The 18,356-nt window shown below is 39.5% G+C and overlaps 1 protein-coding gene across 14 annotated transcripts in view; it reads left to right on the forward strand.

Moving 5' to 3' along the window:
• ASPH (aspartate beta-hydroxylase) overlaps positions 1-18,356 on the forward strand; it is a 124,636-nt gene that overhangs the window by 60,645 nt on the left and 45,635 nt on the right. For all 14 annotated transcript variants that reach the window (XM_054190668.1, XM_054190675.1, XM_054190663.1 and 11 more), the window contains one exon: positions 8,423-8,464. In XM_054190668.1, the coding sequence (XP_054046643.1) occupies positions 8,423-8,464 (42 nt within the window). The remainder of the gene's footprint in view (positions 1-8,422; positions 8,465-18,356) is intronic.

Below are 18,356 nucleotides of genomic sequence, written 5' to 3' on the forward strand. Positions count from 1 at the left end.
GGTGTGGGATTTCAATATGCTGGAGTGCACGTCAAAAGTTTCTTAGCTGACTTCAGGGTATATCACACACAAGAAAAATAACAATAGGCAACTGCATGTTTAGGTATCTGTATGTACTGTTTTCCAATTATCTAAGTTTACTCCTAAAATTGTTACCAATATTAATTTCCACAGTAAGCTATTTTAACTACAGTTGTAGTCTGTGCTTTTGTAAACTAATGCACTTGAGTGGTGTGATAGGCCAGCTTGAAATATTACTGATGTAGTATTTCTGGCTAATCCTGTTCTACACTGGCACATAAATTGCAGTTGTTGTGATTGAGTGGTACTTCTTGAAGACATATTTTAAGGGACACGTATTACATTTTTTTTAATATCTTTACTCTCTGTATTTGGATTTTGATCCTTCTTGTATGTGTTCAGATTTAAAATATCTAAGGGTTATTTACCCCTCTCTCTGCTTTGATCCTGTACCCTTGACATTTTTATAACCCTGCATTTATTTTACCAACTGCTGGAATCCCTAGTGTGTAGAGAAGTTTCCACTTTATAACTTCGACCTTTCCTCATTCCCTGGTTCCTCTTTTCCAATATTCCGTGTCCTTGACCTTTTTTTAAAAAAAAAAAAAAAAAAATTAAAAAAAAAATGTTTTAATGTATTTGTGACATGGCCTAGATTTCCTTTACAAGGTCAATGAAGTGCCATATGCTGAGAAAAAAATTACTGCTTAGATAAATATTAAAAGTTTACATCTCCCACTTCATACAGCAACTTTGTGTGTATTCATTATGGTAGCTTCTAGAAATGATAGTTTTCTCAAATTAACTAGTCTGTTACAAAGTTGCATTTTTTAGCATTTAAGATTTATTTTTTTTTTGTTGTTTTAGAGTAAGTTGTGTTTTGGTTGGTCCTTTAATATAGATTTCCCCTTATTTTTTCAGATACTTAAAGCTTCAAAAGAAAAGTCCCTACATCAGGAGGACCAGCCCTAACCATACGCTACAAAAGGGGAGCAGATGGTTGTAATAGATCTTATGATGTAATTACCAAGCAGTTCAGGGTTTGGGAAACAAACACTAAGATATTGTAAATGGGTTGTAGCCAGCTGTCATTTTAGTAACCTTTTTTTAACACTTGGATGTTTAATTTACATTCCTGTCTGTTTCTTTTTTTTTTTTTTTTTTTTTGTGGAGTGAATTAATTATTTTTCTTCTGTGTTTGTGACAGAGTTGCAACTTTGAGCTGCATTTCATATGTGCTGTTCAAGCAATTGTTAATATTCTATTTATAACGTAGCAGCAAGTACATTTTTTCAGATTTTAATATATATCTTTTGTTGTGGATTCATACAGTATGTACAGAGCAGTTTGGTCAAATGAAACATACAATATTGTGAATTTTTAAAAAGTTTTATAACTGCTGATATAACATACAGCCTACCTGCATTTTATTGAAAACACTAACCTGGCGCACACTATGCTGTGAAGTTTGACTTGTATCTCTTTGCACTGATGTTATGTCAACAGTTACACTACATGAATTTCAGGTGACTTTTAAAATAGTCTAACAAGATACAAAATGTGTATGTTTTAATTCATACTAGTAAAAGGGCAGGTTACTAAATTACTCTTTTCAGAAACCCTTTATGTGTGAATTAGAACTTTTTATTTATGTACGTTTGATTTTTAAAGCAAAAATGTCTAGAAACTACAGAATAGCCTGGCAGGGAGTCAGTGTAGATCGCAGCAAAACTGAGTTGCGGGAATCGAGTTGAATTCAGTAAAATTCTTCTAGTTTACCGACCAGTATAGCGATCTCAAAGCTGGATTTAGTAAGCTTTATATTCCGTGAATTATTGAAAAAGCCAATTTTGCATAAATATTTTACTTGTAAATTTTATTAAAGAAAAAAGCTCTGGAAATTCAACCTTAAGAAAAATAGGGTGTCAAAATTTAAGACCTATAATCGTAAATGCTCTTGTAAATGGTACGTCTGAAATTTAGACTGTGAGTGATTTAGAATTTTAATATAACAGGTGTACTTTTTACCTGTTCTGTGCTGCTGTTCCACAATTACAAAGACATATTTTATCCTTTGGCATTTTGCATGTGTTCCTTTTTGGCTCAGGAATAATTGCTGTGATTTTAGGAAATTGCCAAGCTTGATACGGGAGCTTAGCAGAAATAAAATAAGATAAATTTTTAGGAAGAAAAATCAATTTGGCAACCCTAACATTGGTTGCCTTTTGGTTGATAGGGAGATTTTTAAATTTTTGTAACACTGTTTTGAAGTCAGGTTTTTGGTTGCTTACGTTTCTAGTGAAAGGGGCATCCTACATGCTTGCCTTCTTTTGTTTGGGATTCTAGTAAGACTCCACATAAGTGAGTGTTACATCTGATCAACAAACACAGAAGGTATCTCAAACTGATATCTTGAGACTTTTCAGGAAAGCAATAATACTCTTAGACTGTGATGTGATTTGGGATGGGATATTCTAGTAAAATTACCTGTGATTGTGAATTACAGAGCAATAATTTTTTTCAAAGCCATATTTTGTGAGGAAGCTTAGGAATAATTTTAGAATGGTGAACGGAGGACTTTTTATATCAGTGGCAGCCTATTTGTAGAATTATGCAACTGTGAGAGTATATTATGCTGTGATGAAATTTTACATATTTTGTAACTGGCTATGTGATTTTACGTGCTTCATGTTTACAAAAATAAGCCAAGACGAGCAAGGTTGAGAGGACTATTAAAAAATGTATATTTAATCTGTTTTAATGTTTGGCTGCAATAAAACACAGAAGAATATCTTTGTCTTTCCATTGTCGTCATTTTTTCCAAAACATGGTAGATATTAACTATGGGGATAAATATTTGCCTCAGCCACTAGGTATTATTATTATTTTTCAAAGTAATAATTTTGAATGTTTGAAAATATATTTGAAAGTGTAATTTACAAGGAGGAAGAAACATGGCAAGCAGACGTAATTTTTATTTCGGGGCGATATTATGTGAAGGAAATGGGCATTACGTTAAAGTCTGCTCCTTCTATAATTGTGTTGTATTTCTCCTTTTGAATTATTAGCTATTCTGCAACCAGTTTGGCCTGAATTTTGCCCATGATACATAATTTCTACTTGTAACTTAAAATGGGTGAGATATTGCTCTTCAACAAACATGGATGTGTGTGGGAAGTATGATATCTATTTTCATAGGGAAATATTCTAGATTATGGTCTGTAGTTTAAATCAGAAGTCTAGCAAGGGTGTTGTGTCTGTGCAGTTCTCAGTTTGAAAACAAAAATATGCCTTGACATTTTCAGTTTCCAAACATTTCCATATTTTTATGGTGAAATTATGCTGAATAAAGACCTGTAGTTTAAGCAAAATAAAAAATAACGTCTTTCTTTATATTTTCACATTGCTACATTCCTTCTTGCTAGATCTCAGTGAATCTATGAAATCTTGGATTCAGTTGCTTTTTTAGAAATCACAGGAAGAAGTACCAGTAAGGAAAGCAAAATTTAGATGAGTGGGGTACTAAATTTTTATTTTAATATTGAAGAGTTCCTACAACTTAAAGTGACTTTTTCATGTTCTCAGTAATTGAAAAGGTATCGTATCATGACACTATTCTTTCTAAGAAGTAAGGAAAATGGGTAAGATTGGATATAGGAGAGACACTGAAAAATGCCGTGTTTTCACTGAAAATCATTGTGTGATTTTACATGTTTCAAAAATTCTGTATATGTAAATAATGTACATTTATAGTGTTGATTGCAATTTGTGTAAAATCTACAATGCCTGAAATACATTTTAGTTGTGACTTGGGTCATTGTTACATGCATTCACAAATATTTAGATGCATTGTAACATGAGAAATAAATTTATTCTTTATTGTGGAAACCTTCTTGGGAATACCTGGTGCATACGTTATACAGTGATAGCAGTCCTAGCCTGTAGAGATTGGTTGAAACAGTTTTGTCTCTATTTTTGATCTAGACTTGTTTTGCTGGGAACAGAAATTGAGTAAAGGCTGTGAGTAGTTTGAAGAGCTAAGAATCTTTTTTTTTTCTTCGAGCTACGATTGGTTTAAGTTGATGACAAAATAGTCTCAAGGTTTACTGTCATATCCCTGTCTTTGAGACAGCAGCACACTTTTAAACTTTTGTCAGAAATAGCCTGATTAAAACCATTTGCACCATCGAAGTAAGCTGGGGATCAGTGTGGAGGAACCGAAGCAATGTGTGCTGAATGTGATGCTGAAGTGAATTCTTAGTTGAGTATGGCGAGAGCCGAGAGAAACAAGATCTTCAGAGCTAACAAGACCAAGTTGTGACGAATTTCAAAAGCAGCTACCTAGAAGGAGAAGCTGGAGTATTTAAAGATTATTGGAGAGGCTTTGGTGAAATCAGTGGCAGCTAATTTGGCAGAACACAGGTTGAAAAAAAAGTCTGAGAGAGGATTTGGAGAATTAATCCTAGTACATAAATGGGTACAGAGAGCTGTAGGTTATATGTTGTATGAGCCTCAATAATAAAGAAATGTGAAGCTGGACAAGAAATGGGAGATAGGAACAGGCTTTAGAGTGGTGAGTTCATACTCTGTTCTTCCTCTGATGGAAAGAACTTGCAGAAATAACACGGATGTCCAGGATGGATGGAAAAGGGTCACTGAGTGACCTAGAGGGAATTAGAGAAGAGGTCGGGTGAGAATATCAATGTTGCTGAAAATGGAAAAGATAAGGAAAAATGGGTGGCAAAGTGGTGTGCTGTGTCATAGTTTACTATCCTGTAATGAATTGTTCACGTGCTTTGAGTTGGTAAAAAGAATAGAAATATTAGGATATAAACTGTTCTGTGTCTCATCTGGAGCTGCGTTATTAGTCTGTTGAAAATACAGTATCTCTGACGTGGATGGACATAACCATTTTATTTATTGTGTGGTATGCGCAAAAAAAAATAAAAACATAAAAGTCAGTATGTTACTGAATACTGAACACCTTCATTAATATACTGTTTTAGTAATAATATTCCGTCTTCAAGTTATCCCATAGTATGTAACTGACTCTATAGATCTTTTTGTCATTTTTTGCAACTTAATCGACAATCTGGATTTTATGATGTAATTGAAGAGGTGAATGACATTCAACGTGACCATTTTTATTTAATTTGTCATATCATAATCAAGTTAATACTCATTCTGCCTTGTGCTGAATATAAAAATCAGACTCAAACTGTCTGCACGTTCAGTAGTAGCAGTTGTCAGCTTGTAGTAAAGGGTGAAATTAAAATGTGAAATAGTTTGATTTTATGAGTGCGCCTAACCCAATTTCTCCATGAAAAACAAAATGTTTTTTAGCATTTTTACATGGTGTGTTTTATTCACAATATAATGTTCCTGAGCAGTCAGTTTAAAAAACTGTGAAGATTGAGTATTCTGTCAAGTTTTCTCTAATAGATTTAGAAATTAAAGAAAATGTTTTTTTCTATATATAAGAACACATAAAAATTCAAGAATGTGTGTTAGAGAGGAAAATAACTGTAACTGAAAAGCCAACTGGCCTCTCTTTTTAGTATTCATGGAATCACGGAATCTTCAGAGTTGGAAGGGACCTCTAGAGATCATCTAGTCCAACTCCCCTGCTAGAGCAGGATTGCCTAAACCACATCCCTCAGGGCTGCATCCAGGCGGGTCTTGAAAATCTCCAGAGAAGGGGACTCCACAACCTCCCTGGGCAGCCTGTTCCAGTGCTCTGTCACCCTCACTGTAAAGAAGTTTTTCCGTGTATTTGAACGGAACTTCCTGTGTTCTAGCTTGTGCCCATTGCCCCTTGTCCTGTCGCTGGGAACCATTGAAAAGAGCCTGGCTCCGTCCTCCTTAAACCCACCCTTTAGATACTTGTAAACATTAATCAGGTCCCCCCTCAACCTTCTCTTCTCCAGGCTAAAGAGTCCCAGCTCTTTCAGCCTTTCCTCATAAGGGAGGTGCTCCAGTCCCATAATCATCTTGGTTGCCCTACGCTGGACTCGCTCCAGTAGTTCCCTGTCCCTCTTGAACTGGGGAGCCCAAAACTGGACACAGTACTCCAGTTGTGGCCTCACCAGTGCAGAGTAGAGGGGGAGAATGACCTCCCTCGACCTACTGGCCACAGTCTTCCCTATGCAGCCCAGGATGCCATTGGCCTTCCTGGCGACAAGGGCACACTGCTGGCTCATGGATAATTTGCTGTCTACCAGGACCCCCAGGTCCTTCTCCTCAGAGCTGCTTCCCAGCATGTCCGCCCCTAACCTATACTGGTGTTTGGCATTCTTCCTTCCCAGGTGCAGGACCCTACACTTGCTTTTGTTGAACCTCATTAGGTTCTTCTCTGCCCAGCTCTCCAGCCTGTCCAGGTCACGCTGGATGGCAGCACGGCCCTCTGGAGTGTCGGCCACCCCTCCCAGCTTGGTATCATCAGCAAACTTGCTGAGGATACACTCTGTCCCCTCATCTAGGTCATTAATGAATATATTGAACAAAATTGGTCCAAGTATTGACCCCTGAGGGACACCACTCGTTACAGGCCTCCAACTGGACTCTGTGCCGCTGATCACAACCCTCTGGGTTCTGTCACTCACCCAGCTCTCGATCCACCTCACTGTCACCTCGTCTAGCCCATACTTCCTCAGCTTCCTAATGAGGATGTTATGGGAGACAGTGTCAAAAGCCTTGCTAAGGTCAAGGTAGATGACATCTACGGCTCTCCCCTCATCCAGCCAACCCGTTATAACATCATAGAAAGCGATCAGATTGGTCAGGCATGATTTGCCCTTGGTAAATCCATGCTGACCACTTCCAATAACTTCCTGTTCCTCTATGTGTTTGGAGACAACATCCAGAATGAGTCGCTCCATTACCTTCCCAGGGACAGAGGTGAGACTAACCGGCCTGTAGTTCCCTGGGTCCTCCTTCTTGCCTTTTTTGAAGATTGGAGTGATGTCAGCCTTCCTCCAGTCCTCAGGCACCTCTCCTGTTCCCCATGACTTTTCAAAGACGATGGAGAGTGGTCTAGCGATAACATCTGCCAGCTCTCTCAGCACTCGCGGGTGCATCCCGTCAGGGCCCATGGATTTATGAATGTCCAGCTTGGCCAAGTGGTCTCTGACCCGGTCCTCCTCAACTAAGGGAAAATCTTCCTTTCTCCGGACCTTCCCCCTTGCCTCCAGGGTATGGGATGTGTGAGGGACGGCTTTATCAGTGAAGACCGAAGAAAAGAAGGCATTCAGTAACTCTGCCTTCTCTGTGTCTTCCACCACTAGGGCACCCGTCTCATTCATCAGTGGACCTATATTTTCCCTAGTCTTCCTTTTTCTGTTGATATACTGGAAAAATCTCTTCTTGTTATCTTTAACTGCAGTGGCCAAGCTGAGTTCTGATTGAGCTTTGGCCCTTCTAATCTTCCCCCTGCATAGCTTTGTTATATCTTGATAATCCTCATAAGTTGCTAAGCCCCTTTTCCAGAGAATGTAAGCCTTCCTTTTTTTCCTGAGGTCCAGCCAAAGCTCTCTATTTAGCCAGGCTGGCCTTCTTCCCCGTCGGCTCGTCTTTCGGGACATGGGGATGGCCTTCACCTGTGCTTCTAAGAGCACCTGCTTGAAGTATTCTCTCTTAAGTTTATTGGGAGGAAATACCGGAAGCTTATTGTCATGAAATTGGAAACAGAATGGTAATGTTAGAATTGTGAGGCAAGATGCTTTAGATGTTATGGAGTTAGGTGTTGAGAGAGAAGAAAAAGAGGAGAGGACAAGCCTGTCTGTATGTACCACCTTCACAATATACACAGGCATGATTTTGGTACAGTATGTAGTCGGGTTTTTTGCTACAGACTGTCTTGTGCTTATTTACCTGTATTATATATCTATTATTTACCTGTGCGTTCAGATGTTTACAAAACACCTGGGTTAGATTATTTTAAAAGTTGAAGTAAGACAAAAGCTTCCAAGTGCCCAAGTCGCTCTGAAAATGAGACCTAGGTTCCCAACTGATTTTCATGGTTTTTTTATTTTAATCAACTATATCTATTAAGACAGTATTCCCAAGAGTTTTTAATTGGTGAACAATTTATTTTCTTGTAAAATAGCTTGCATTTTAAGTGCGTATCACTAAAATCTACCAACTATCTAAAGGGGAAAGCTTATGACATATTTTGTGACAGAAGGAATTCTGTAATATTTGAAGCATCTGCAGAGAAAGACATTTCATGTAACTATAGTTGAGACAGCAATCCATGGTTACTTTGAAAAACAAAAATGAAAGAAAAACGTCCCGTTGGCCCAGTTGGATTTTGAGTATAAGCTGTGATTTTATTGTATCTCTTTCTTATCATAAACTGTCAACAAAAATTTATTTCATTGAAATTGTATTTTTAATATTCTAGGGAAAAGTGAAAAAGAAACTGAACAAGACAAAACAGAAAAAGGTAAGTCTGAAAGTAACATTCTGTTCTTCTGAAATTTAAAAGCGTGCTTTCTGGGAAGACGGATTTAAATCAGATTAAATAGTAGTGAGGCTAATCTCCTGTACATCATCCTGTACGTTGAACGAACGTTTAGCGTGCATCTGCTCTTGTAAGTGAGCACTCAGTCATTTCCAAAGCTGACATCAATGTCTTCCCCCTCTTACGTGATCACAGGCTGCCGTTACAACGTCTCTTTCAGGAGTAAAATGTTCAGTCTTGTACTCCTCGTGTAGGACTCTGGAGGTCACAGCTTCACCAGGCTCCTCCGCCGTCCATGGGTGAGAGGCAACCTGGACTGCCCAGCCCCAAAACCCGGCTTGGGCAGTGCCTGCTGTGCTAAGCTTGGGGAGACAGGTGGCACTACGATCCGTCCTTGTCAACTCCCTGTTTGCCCGGTAAGGGTTTCCGTCCGGCTTAGTTTAGGTAGGAACATTGCCAGAGGCAGGTTTGGTGGAAAAGAAGTGAGGTTTTGCCAAGAGCACTGCGAATCTGTTCTCCCTATGCTGACGTTGGTGCTGGCCCTGTGCGCTCCCCGTCACTGCATGAAGCTTGTGCAGCCTCCTTCCTTGGGATGGAGGTTTGCGTCTGACCCTGGCTACACCACTGCAGCCAGCAATACACACAAACCTCAGGGACCCGTACCTCCATCAATCAAACTGAAAAAGGGCAGATTTAGATTGGATATCAGGAACAAATTCTTTACTGTGAGAGTGGTGAGGCACTGGAACAGGTTGCCCAGGGAAGCTGTGGATGCCGCATCCCTGGAAGTGTTCAAGGCCAGGCTGGATGGGGCTTTGAGCAACCTGGTCTAGTGGGAGGTGTCCCTGCCCATGGCAGGGGGGTTGGAACTAGATGATGATTAACTTTATTAATCAGAACTTGTAAGAGGAAGTATGACAAGGTGAAGCCACTTTTCTTCTGTACCCTAAGTGCCGGGTGTTTTTGTTTCCTTTTAAACACAGAGCAACTAAATAAATACTTGTTCTGAGTCCTGCTATTGCAGATTACAGGATTTCTGTAAATTGGAAAAAGGGCTGGTTTTGTTTTCCGGGTTGAGTTGATAAAATTTTGCATCCTACAGGGAAAAACAACCCTGCATTTTTTTTTTTTTTTAATTAAACCTGTTTATAGCGAAACTGCTTGTGTGGTTTTCATACAAGTTGAATTTTGTCGAACTGTTTAAGTTTTCACTTTCAGTAAAACTGTCTAGCTGTAGACATCCTAGTCATAGAAAGTGGTTTAAAGTAGTATTGCATTGGTTTATTTTAAATTACCCTATTAAAATGCAGCAATAAATTGATGAGAGATGTATTTAAAAAATACTGTACTGTGGCTGTCTGGCATATGTAGAAAACTCAGAAATCTAAGGAGTTGGGAATTTGAAAAGTCATATTTGGCTTGGGTTTAGGGATTACTTATGATTCTGGCAGTGCACAGAGAGGTATGTGCAAGACTTCATTCGGTTTTCGATATTTGGACATACAAGCTCCAAAAAGCCTTTGTGCAGAAACTATTTAGAGCTTTAAGTGGATCTTACATTAACCTTTTCCACTGCTGCAGTCATTGTAGTACTTGGTTAGTAAAATGGCTTAAAAATTCTGTAAATTTCAGTTTTTAATAATATTTCATTAAGTTTATTAAAAGTCTCACTGAAACTTCTACTGTATTAACAAAAACTCCTCCGGAAACTCCTCTAAAAAAAACACCAAAACTAAACTAAACTCATTTGTACTGTACTATTACTTCAAGGGTTTTTTGTTATATTTAATTGAGAAGGATTTTTTTTGTCTTCTCCATAAGAACGTGATCAGACTTTATACTTAAACAAGTAATTTAAATGGGATGGATGTTTCAGGTGAATCTGAGAAATAATTCTTTAAAATGCTTCACAGGTAGTACAATCCAGGGCGTATATACCACATCCGTAAGATGGCTTTCCATATGAGGTGGTTTTAGTTGATCACATACGCTAACAAAATTTACATTTATGTAAGGAGCTTCATTTTTCTACTTCGGCTTATATTGTCATATATTGATTATTCATTTATTTTGGCGAAGAATGCATATAAAAAACTGGAACAATCATTTTCAGCAACGAACGTGTCTGTTTCATACACTGAACATCAGCATCGGTGATTACAATAACAATTTTCACTTTTCAAAACTGATAAAACGTGACAGTGAATGCTGTTTTGTTGGAGCACTCAATTGTGTTGCATCAGGGACAGAGGTATACAAAACCCAGGCTTAGGGCAATGTCATTCCAAAAGTGGCCCTGCAAGTGTCATTTTGATACCAGAGTCAACATTCACCTCGGTTCACTCTAGGTATTTACCTTTGAACAGGATATGTGGGATTCCACTGTGGTCCCTGTAGAGATCTAACCTCTACAACCTGTGGAGGCTAAAGTGCTATTCTTCTAGCTAAATGTAGGTTTTTGCTGTAGAATGAGATGAGTTGTCCCCTAAACTCTATTGAGAACCTTAACCAGAGCTCCGCTGGCTATAGAAAGAGCTGACATGCTTAGCTCACCTCCAGCATTGTCGCCTCAAGGGTATACATACTACCTATTGATTTACTTGTATATTTAATTGCAGCCTGCATCAATGTGAGCTGTGAGCAGAATGACCGATGTTACACTTCACAGAAGTGTAGTTCTCAAAGTCCAAAACTGCTGCATAACGCCATGTTGAACTTAAATATATTGGACATTGGAATATTAGTGTGTATTTTTGTACAGAAAGTCAATGAAGAAATTTATTTCTGGTCTTGTCAAAGGGTTGCTTGATTCTAGCCGTTGAATGAAGGCAAAAGACTTCATGATGAAAGGGAGAGGTGAATGATGGAAATACATGCCAAAAATAAAATTATTGTTCTGCAATTGTTTCTTACGATCAACATCTAACCAACAAACAGTAATTTCAGATAGAAAACCCTGTAGAATACATTTTACTGCACGGGAAATTGTTCTGGAATAGCTGCAGCTAAAGATTTATTATAGTCATTAGATTCCACAGCTTTATTAGTCCCTAAAATGCCTCAGTTTTTATTGTCCGATTGCTTCCCCAGATAAGTTGATTATAGAGGTTTTGTCTGTTCTACCAATACGGTTTAGAAAGATCTTTTAATTATTGTAGTGCTACTGGCTTTAAATTATCTATATGCAGTTACTTGTTTTTATACCTTCTAAGTTATTGGTTATAGAAGCCCATAAAATGAGTAGATCACTTACGCTATCTGTATCTCACCTAATGAGTTTCCCAAACAACCGGACAATGACAGGAGTTTTTAATCATCATCAAATTCTCATTCAAGTGTCTACTGAGAGATGGCACAATTTCAAAAACTAATTTGGGTAACGACATGGATCTAGTATGAGAAGGGAAGAAAATTACTTGAGCAATTGTTGAATTCCAGGTAAAAGTAGCAGGTCTGCTAATATATATGGATGTTTTTCAGCCCATAACTGAAACTTTGAAACTTGGACTGGGAAGGTTGGAGTATTTGAGGGAGGGGATCAGGGGAATTAGTAAAACAGAATGCCATAAAATTCATGGGAAAACTTCTACAGAGCACGATCGTTAGTATCTGCTTAGCATTGTTTTTTTAAGGTGCCCATCCACAAGTTGCCAAGAATATTATTACTGGATTTATATCACAGCAAGGTTAGGAAGGTGTTTAGAAAAGAAAGCCTACGGCCCCTTTGGAAAGGAAGAGCTGGAAGCCATGCAGGAGGAACTGGAAGCCATTGGGAAGCAGGAAAACTGCGACATAGTTGCCATCATGGAAACATGGTGGGATGACTTGCACAACTGTAGTGCTGCAATGGATGGCTATAAACTCTTCAGAAGGGATAGGCAAGGAGGGAGGGGCTGTGGGGTAGCCTTGTATGTTAGGGAGTGGTTTGATTTTCTAGAGCTTAATGATGGTGACAACAGGGTTTAGACTTTATGGGTAGGAATCGGGGGAAGGCCAACGAGGTAGCTATCACGGTGGGAGTCTGTTACAGACCACCCAACAAGGAAGAAGAGGCAGATGAAATATTCTATAAGCAGCTGGGAGAAGTCTCACAATCACTAGCCCTTGTTCTCGTGGGGGACTTCAACTTACCAGATGTCTGCTGGAAATACAATACAGCAGAGAGGAGGTTCCTGGAGTGTGTAAAAGATGACTTCCTGACGCAGCTGGTGAGGGAGCCAACTAGGGAAGGTGCCTCACTGGACCTGTTGTTTCTGAACAGAGGACTGCTGGATGATGTGATGGTTGGAGGTTGTCTTGGGCATAGCGATCACAAAATGATAGTTTTCAATTCTCGGAGAAGTAAGGAGAGAGGTCATCAGAACTGCCACCTTGGACTTCCAGTGGGCAGCCTTTGGCCTGTTTAGGAGCCTTGGGAAGCAGTCCTGAAGGGCAAAGGAGTCCAGGAAGGCTGGACATTCTAGAAGAAGGAAATCTTAAAAGTGCAGGAGCAGGCTGTCCCCATGTGCTAAAAGACAAGCCGGTGGGAAAGAAGACCAGCCTAGCTGAACGGAGAGCGTTGGCTGGAACTCAGGGGGAAAAAAGAGTGTTTATGATCTTTGGAAGAAGGGGCAGACCAGACCACTCAGGAGGACTACAAGGAGGTTGTGAGGTTATGCAGGGAGAAAATTAGAAGGGCCAAAGCCCAACTAGAACTTAATCTGGCTACTGCTGTAAAAGACAATAAAAAAATATTTCTATAAATACATGAACAACAAAAGGAGGGCTCAGGAAAATTACCATCCTTTATTGGATGTGGGTGGAAACATAGTGACCAAGGATAAGGAAAAGGATGATGTACTTAATGCCTTCTTTGCCTCATTCTTCAGTAGTAAGACCAGTTGTTCTTGAAGTACGCAGCCCCCTGAGCTGGAAGACAGGGACGGAGAGCAGAATGAAGTCTCCATAAGTCAAGGGGAAATGGTTAGCAACCTGCTATGCTACTTAGACACACACAAGTCTATGGGGCCACGTGGGATCCACCCAAGGGTACTGAGGGAGCTGGCAGAAGTGCTCATCAAGCCACTTCCCATCATTTATGAGCAGTCCTGTCTAACCGGGGGTGTCCCAGTTGACTGGAAGTTAGCAAAAGTGATGTCCGTATACAAGAATGGCTGGAACGAGGATCCGGGGACCTACAAGCCTGTCAGTCTGACCTTGGTGTCAGGGAAGGCTACAGAGCAGGTCATCCTGAGTGCCATCACACAACACGTACAGGGCAACCAGGTGATCAGGCCTGGTCAGCATGGGTTTATGAAAGGCAGGTCCTGCTTGACGAACGAGATCTCCTTCTATGACAAGGTGACCCTCTTAGTGGATAAGGGAAAGGCTGTGGATGTTGTCTACCTAGACTTTAGTAAAGCCTTTGATACCATAACCCACAGCATTTTTCTGGAGAAACTGGCTGGTCATGGCTTGGACAGATGTATTCTTTGATGGGTAAAAACTGGCTGGGTGGCTGGTCCCAGAGAGTTGTGCTGAATGGAGATAAATCCAGTTGGTGGCTGGTCACAAGTGGTGTTCCCCAGAGCTCAGTATTCGGCCTGGTTCTGTTTAATATCTTTATCAACGATCTGGACAAAGGGATTGAGTGCACCCTCAGTAAGTTTGCAGACAACACTAAGTTGGACGGCATGTTGACCTGCTTGCCCTTGCAACGTTATCATCTCACCATTTCTGAGGAACTAGAAATTTCATGAGAGGAGATGTTTAACAAGAAATACTTAATCTTAATTAAGTACACTCTTAATCACAGAGGAGGTTACCGTCCCTCTCCATTGACTGCAAATCCTACAGCATCAGTTTCCAAACATTAAAGCAAGACAATTTGGCCTATGTGGAAGCCCACCCGTCCTCCCAGTTCTCTAAGTTACACCAACCAGGAGTCAGTCATCACTATCAGTGCACAGGACAGGACCAAGGTACCGAGCTCAAGTGCAGCAGGTAAGCCTGCCCTCCTACTCCACACCTTGTCGTAGTCTCCGAAGATAAGGAAAGGAGTAGAGGGCTTAAGAAAGGGAATGGTTACTACTGAGAGCAAAAGGCGGAGGAAGAGGAGAAAAGGGCAGTAAGAATGGGTGGGAAGCTGCCTGAGCTAGCCCCAGTTGAGATTTCTTCCTGGCCACAGTTGCGTATCAGCTAACAAGCTCACTGTTTGTGGTGTCCTTCTTCCTGACATGTCTGTTGTGTCCGAATAAAATCGCAAAGTTGTAAAGTATCTGCTCCCAACCTTTTACAGGGCACAGGAGTGAGAGATGATTTGTGTTAAGTATATGATAATGCATACTGGTTTTTAGAGATACCCACTAGACGTGCTCTAGAGTTTCTAACAGCAGCATGACATTGTCTCCCATTTACTTGGAATATCTTTGGTCAGGAGCGAAACTGTGCACGTATCCTTTGATCAGAGGCTCAGAGTATGTCAGGAAGGACAAAACAATTTCCTATGCTAAAGGTACCCCATCCTTTAAATGATATTTTCAGAAAACAAATAGTTGAAGTCTTTACAGTGTAGGCAATATCAGAGACGTGCTTAAAAGTAACTTGCTATCTGTTAAAATGCCAAGTGTATGCTTGGGCTAAAAAAAAAAAAGTATATAAATTATGAAAGATAATTATGATAGTATTCTGTATTTTTCTCCAATTCTAGCTAATAAAGTATTAACTGTTTTCATGCATTAGGTTAATGTTTAATCAGTCAGGTCAGCAGTGTTTACTCCTTTTAGGAGGGTGAGGTTTTCCTTAGCCTGGCTAATTCTTTTGTATTTCGGATGAAAATTTGAAATGGAGAGCTGGGGGCTTTCCCCACCCCGACTTCTGTGGAGGCTAGAGAGGATTAACTTACTCTACTGTAGAAGTATTATTACTAGTTACTTCTGATATAATATTTCTACCAGCTTGTTCTGTATTGCTTTGGACTTATGGTCGGACGTAATCAATTTTTTTGCCATGTACTAGTCATCACTCTTTTTTCCATATGTTTCTCCTTTTTACATTACGTAATTGGTTTGGATGCACTTACTGTATTAACATAATTGGCTTACTAGGCAATTTACACCGATTTCAAGCCTTGTGTTCTGCTGAGTTATATAGGACGATACAGGCATTTGATCATTTGAGGATGTTTGTCTAGAAATTCTAGAAAAGTTTCATTCCTTGTTATTTTTTTAGGCAGCTTTTTTTTGCAAGGAAAGTTGTAGTTTCAAGAAATTATAATTGCATTATAATTCTGTGAATAAAATCAACATAGAATTTGCCAAATTATTTACCTGATACTGTTTGGGCAGTTACTTAAGAGAAAAAGATAGATCTGCTTCAGATGAAGATTTACAGAACTTGACTTTTTTAATATTATTAGCCTTTTTCTTTTTACAGAAAAAGCTAATAATAGCACTGGTAACAGAGATTGCTTTCTGTCACAAGGCACTGTTTTTAATCACTTATAGCTTTTCTGAAATTATACTACTGAGGTGAGTTTTTTCTTTGGGAAAACTGATTTTGGAAACGTCTGTCTGAAAATTGATTTTGAAAAGTTTCAAGGAAAAGATTCAGTAGCTTCACAAGATGTACTTTGCACTGATTTCTTTGATTTTTCCCAGTTTAAATGATAAAGAGAAAAAGCTTTTATTACAAACTTAGTCTATTTTTTTTACCTCTGCAAAAGCATGTAGTATTAACAGCTACAAAATATTAGTTCAAATGTGCACGTGCTGGCTAATAATCAGTGGTGAGATGTTTGAGTTTGGCCACTATATTTCATTATCCATCCCCTGCCCAGTCCCTGTTTGCTGCTGTATCTCCACTTGTCTCAAAGCAGATTGCATGTTCTGGTCTAGGTCTTCAGACCTGAGTAGGATTTTACTCTGATGCTATTCCTTCGCAGCTCTGAAATTTTCTGTGAGGTCAGGTCATGAAAGGAAGGAATGAACCGTTTTCTGAGGTTTTCACACTAGTGGCTTCCAAACAGCCTGCAAGAATAAGAATTATTGTCTAACAGTAATGTCAATGAGTGAGGAGAACAACCTGGATGGGACTTGGTTCCAGATCAAGGCATGTGCATGTGGCTGCAAGTGCTGGTGTGGTGTCTGAACTACATTATATGTAATGGTCATCTATACGGTCAGTGGAGCCTTCAGCTAACCACCTAGTAGGTGTTTACTTCATGCTGAACTCACTTTTTGGGGTCAATTGACTGTAATGACTGGATTTCTAAAGATACAGCAGGGTTTCGGTGCCTACATAGAAAAAACTAAATTTACTTGCCTTAATTTTAAGCTGTCGCTGCACTGGTGACAGTCTCAAGTGATGACTGAATGGATGAACTTTTAGCTGGAGAGCAAAGAGCTATGCCATCAGGTACCGCTGCTGAGCCAAGTAGTTGTATTACTTCTTGCTCAGGCTGTGATAATTTGCAGGTAATTAGCACAGTGCTGCACCATGTGTAGAAATAGGTGAAGTGTTTCTTGCAAAGGGATACTTACGTTCTGTTAGCACCGTTTGGTGTGGGGCACATGTAATTATGTGATAGCAGAGAGGCTTTGTCGCTTACATTCATTTTTCCTCTCATGGCTCTTACAGCCCTAATCGTGTTCTGAAGTATGCAGCAGAGAGGCAGAGTAGCAGTAGAGTAGATGGTCAGTAACAGGGATTTGGGGCAACGGAGTTTAGGGGAAAAGACCCTTGAAGAAGGGCATGAGCAACAAGTGTGTGGAAGACGACAGGTATCTAAGAACAAGTTGGGGATAGATAGGAAGGGCTGGACCAAGGAAGAGATTGTGAGCAAGTGTAGAAATGAAGGGAAGAAATGTGGTAGGGGACCGAGGTTGAGAAGGGGAGAGGTTGGAGGAGAGGATGACAGGAGAAAGAAAGAGAAAGAAGGTGAACAAAAGCTTAATGGTTGAGTAGCAGCTGCAGAACATAAAAGCATGTTTGTTAGACAAATCAGTTAATCTGCAACTGATATGTTTATTTTGGAACTTCAATATTCTGTTGCTGGCATAGGGCTAGGAGGAGTCTCAGCTACAGTGATGACTGGCACAGCGAGCTTCTGGGGGAATTTCTTTAATGAACAAGTGAGAGAATGGAAGTTCCCTGTGTAATTATAGTTTTGGCACTCGAGTGCATTGAGAGATAGCGGTATATTACAGAAATTGTAGCAAATGAGACTAGGTGGGACCCTGAAGCTTACTTAGTCCATTCTGTTGACCAAGGGCCTTATCAATGGTGTTATCATTCCTGGCAGATGCTTATACAACTTGTTCTTATAAATTTCCAGTAACCAGAGTTCCACAACTACCCTCCCCAATCTGTTCTACTGTGCTTGCCTCATAGATACTAGCTCCAGATGTTCAAGCCAGATTTTCTGTTGTAGAAATTTTAAGCCTTTTATTCCTTGTCGTGACTATGGTGGTATAAAAAATAATTTATTCTTTTAATCTCTGTAGCTACTTTTTACAGTACCCCTCTTCCAATAGCAAACTCTTTACTACTAACTTTTTCCCCTTGTTCTTGCTTATTCAGATGTAAATATTGCCCCCTGCCCCTGACAATTAAAGACAAAATATTTTTAAAGCATTCTTCAAAAGTAAGTGATTGAATCAGCTTTCATAATTTGCTTACTTTTCCTCAATTTTCATGTGATGCTCATGTGGTCTGAAGAGTATCTAGCCGTGCCTTCATTATTTTTCAAAAGATATTTCTACGTCTTTTGTAGAAAAAGCCTTGTCACTGCTTTTGGTGATGACAAGGTGCCTTTCAACATAAAAATGTAAAGTGTGCCTGGTCTTTTAGTTTTCATATGCCAAAATGGGTATATAAAAAAGCTATTTCATAATCT

This window comes from Rissa tridactyla, chromosome 2, assembly GCF_028500815.1.
Source record: "Rissa tridactyla isolate bRisTri1 chromosome 2, bRisTri1.patW.cur.20221130, whole genome shotgun sequence".
In the NCBI taxonomy this organism is placed as follows: Eukaryota; Metazoa; Chordata; class Aves; order Charadriiformes; family Laridae; genus Rissa; species Rissa tridactyla.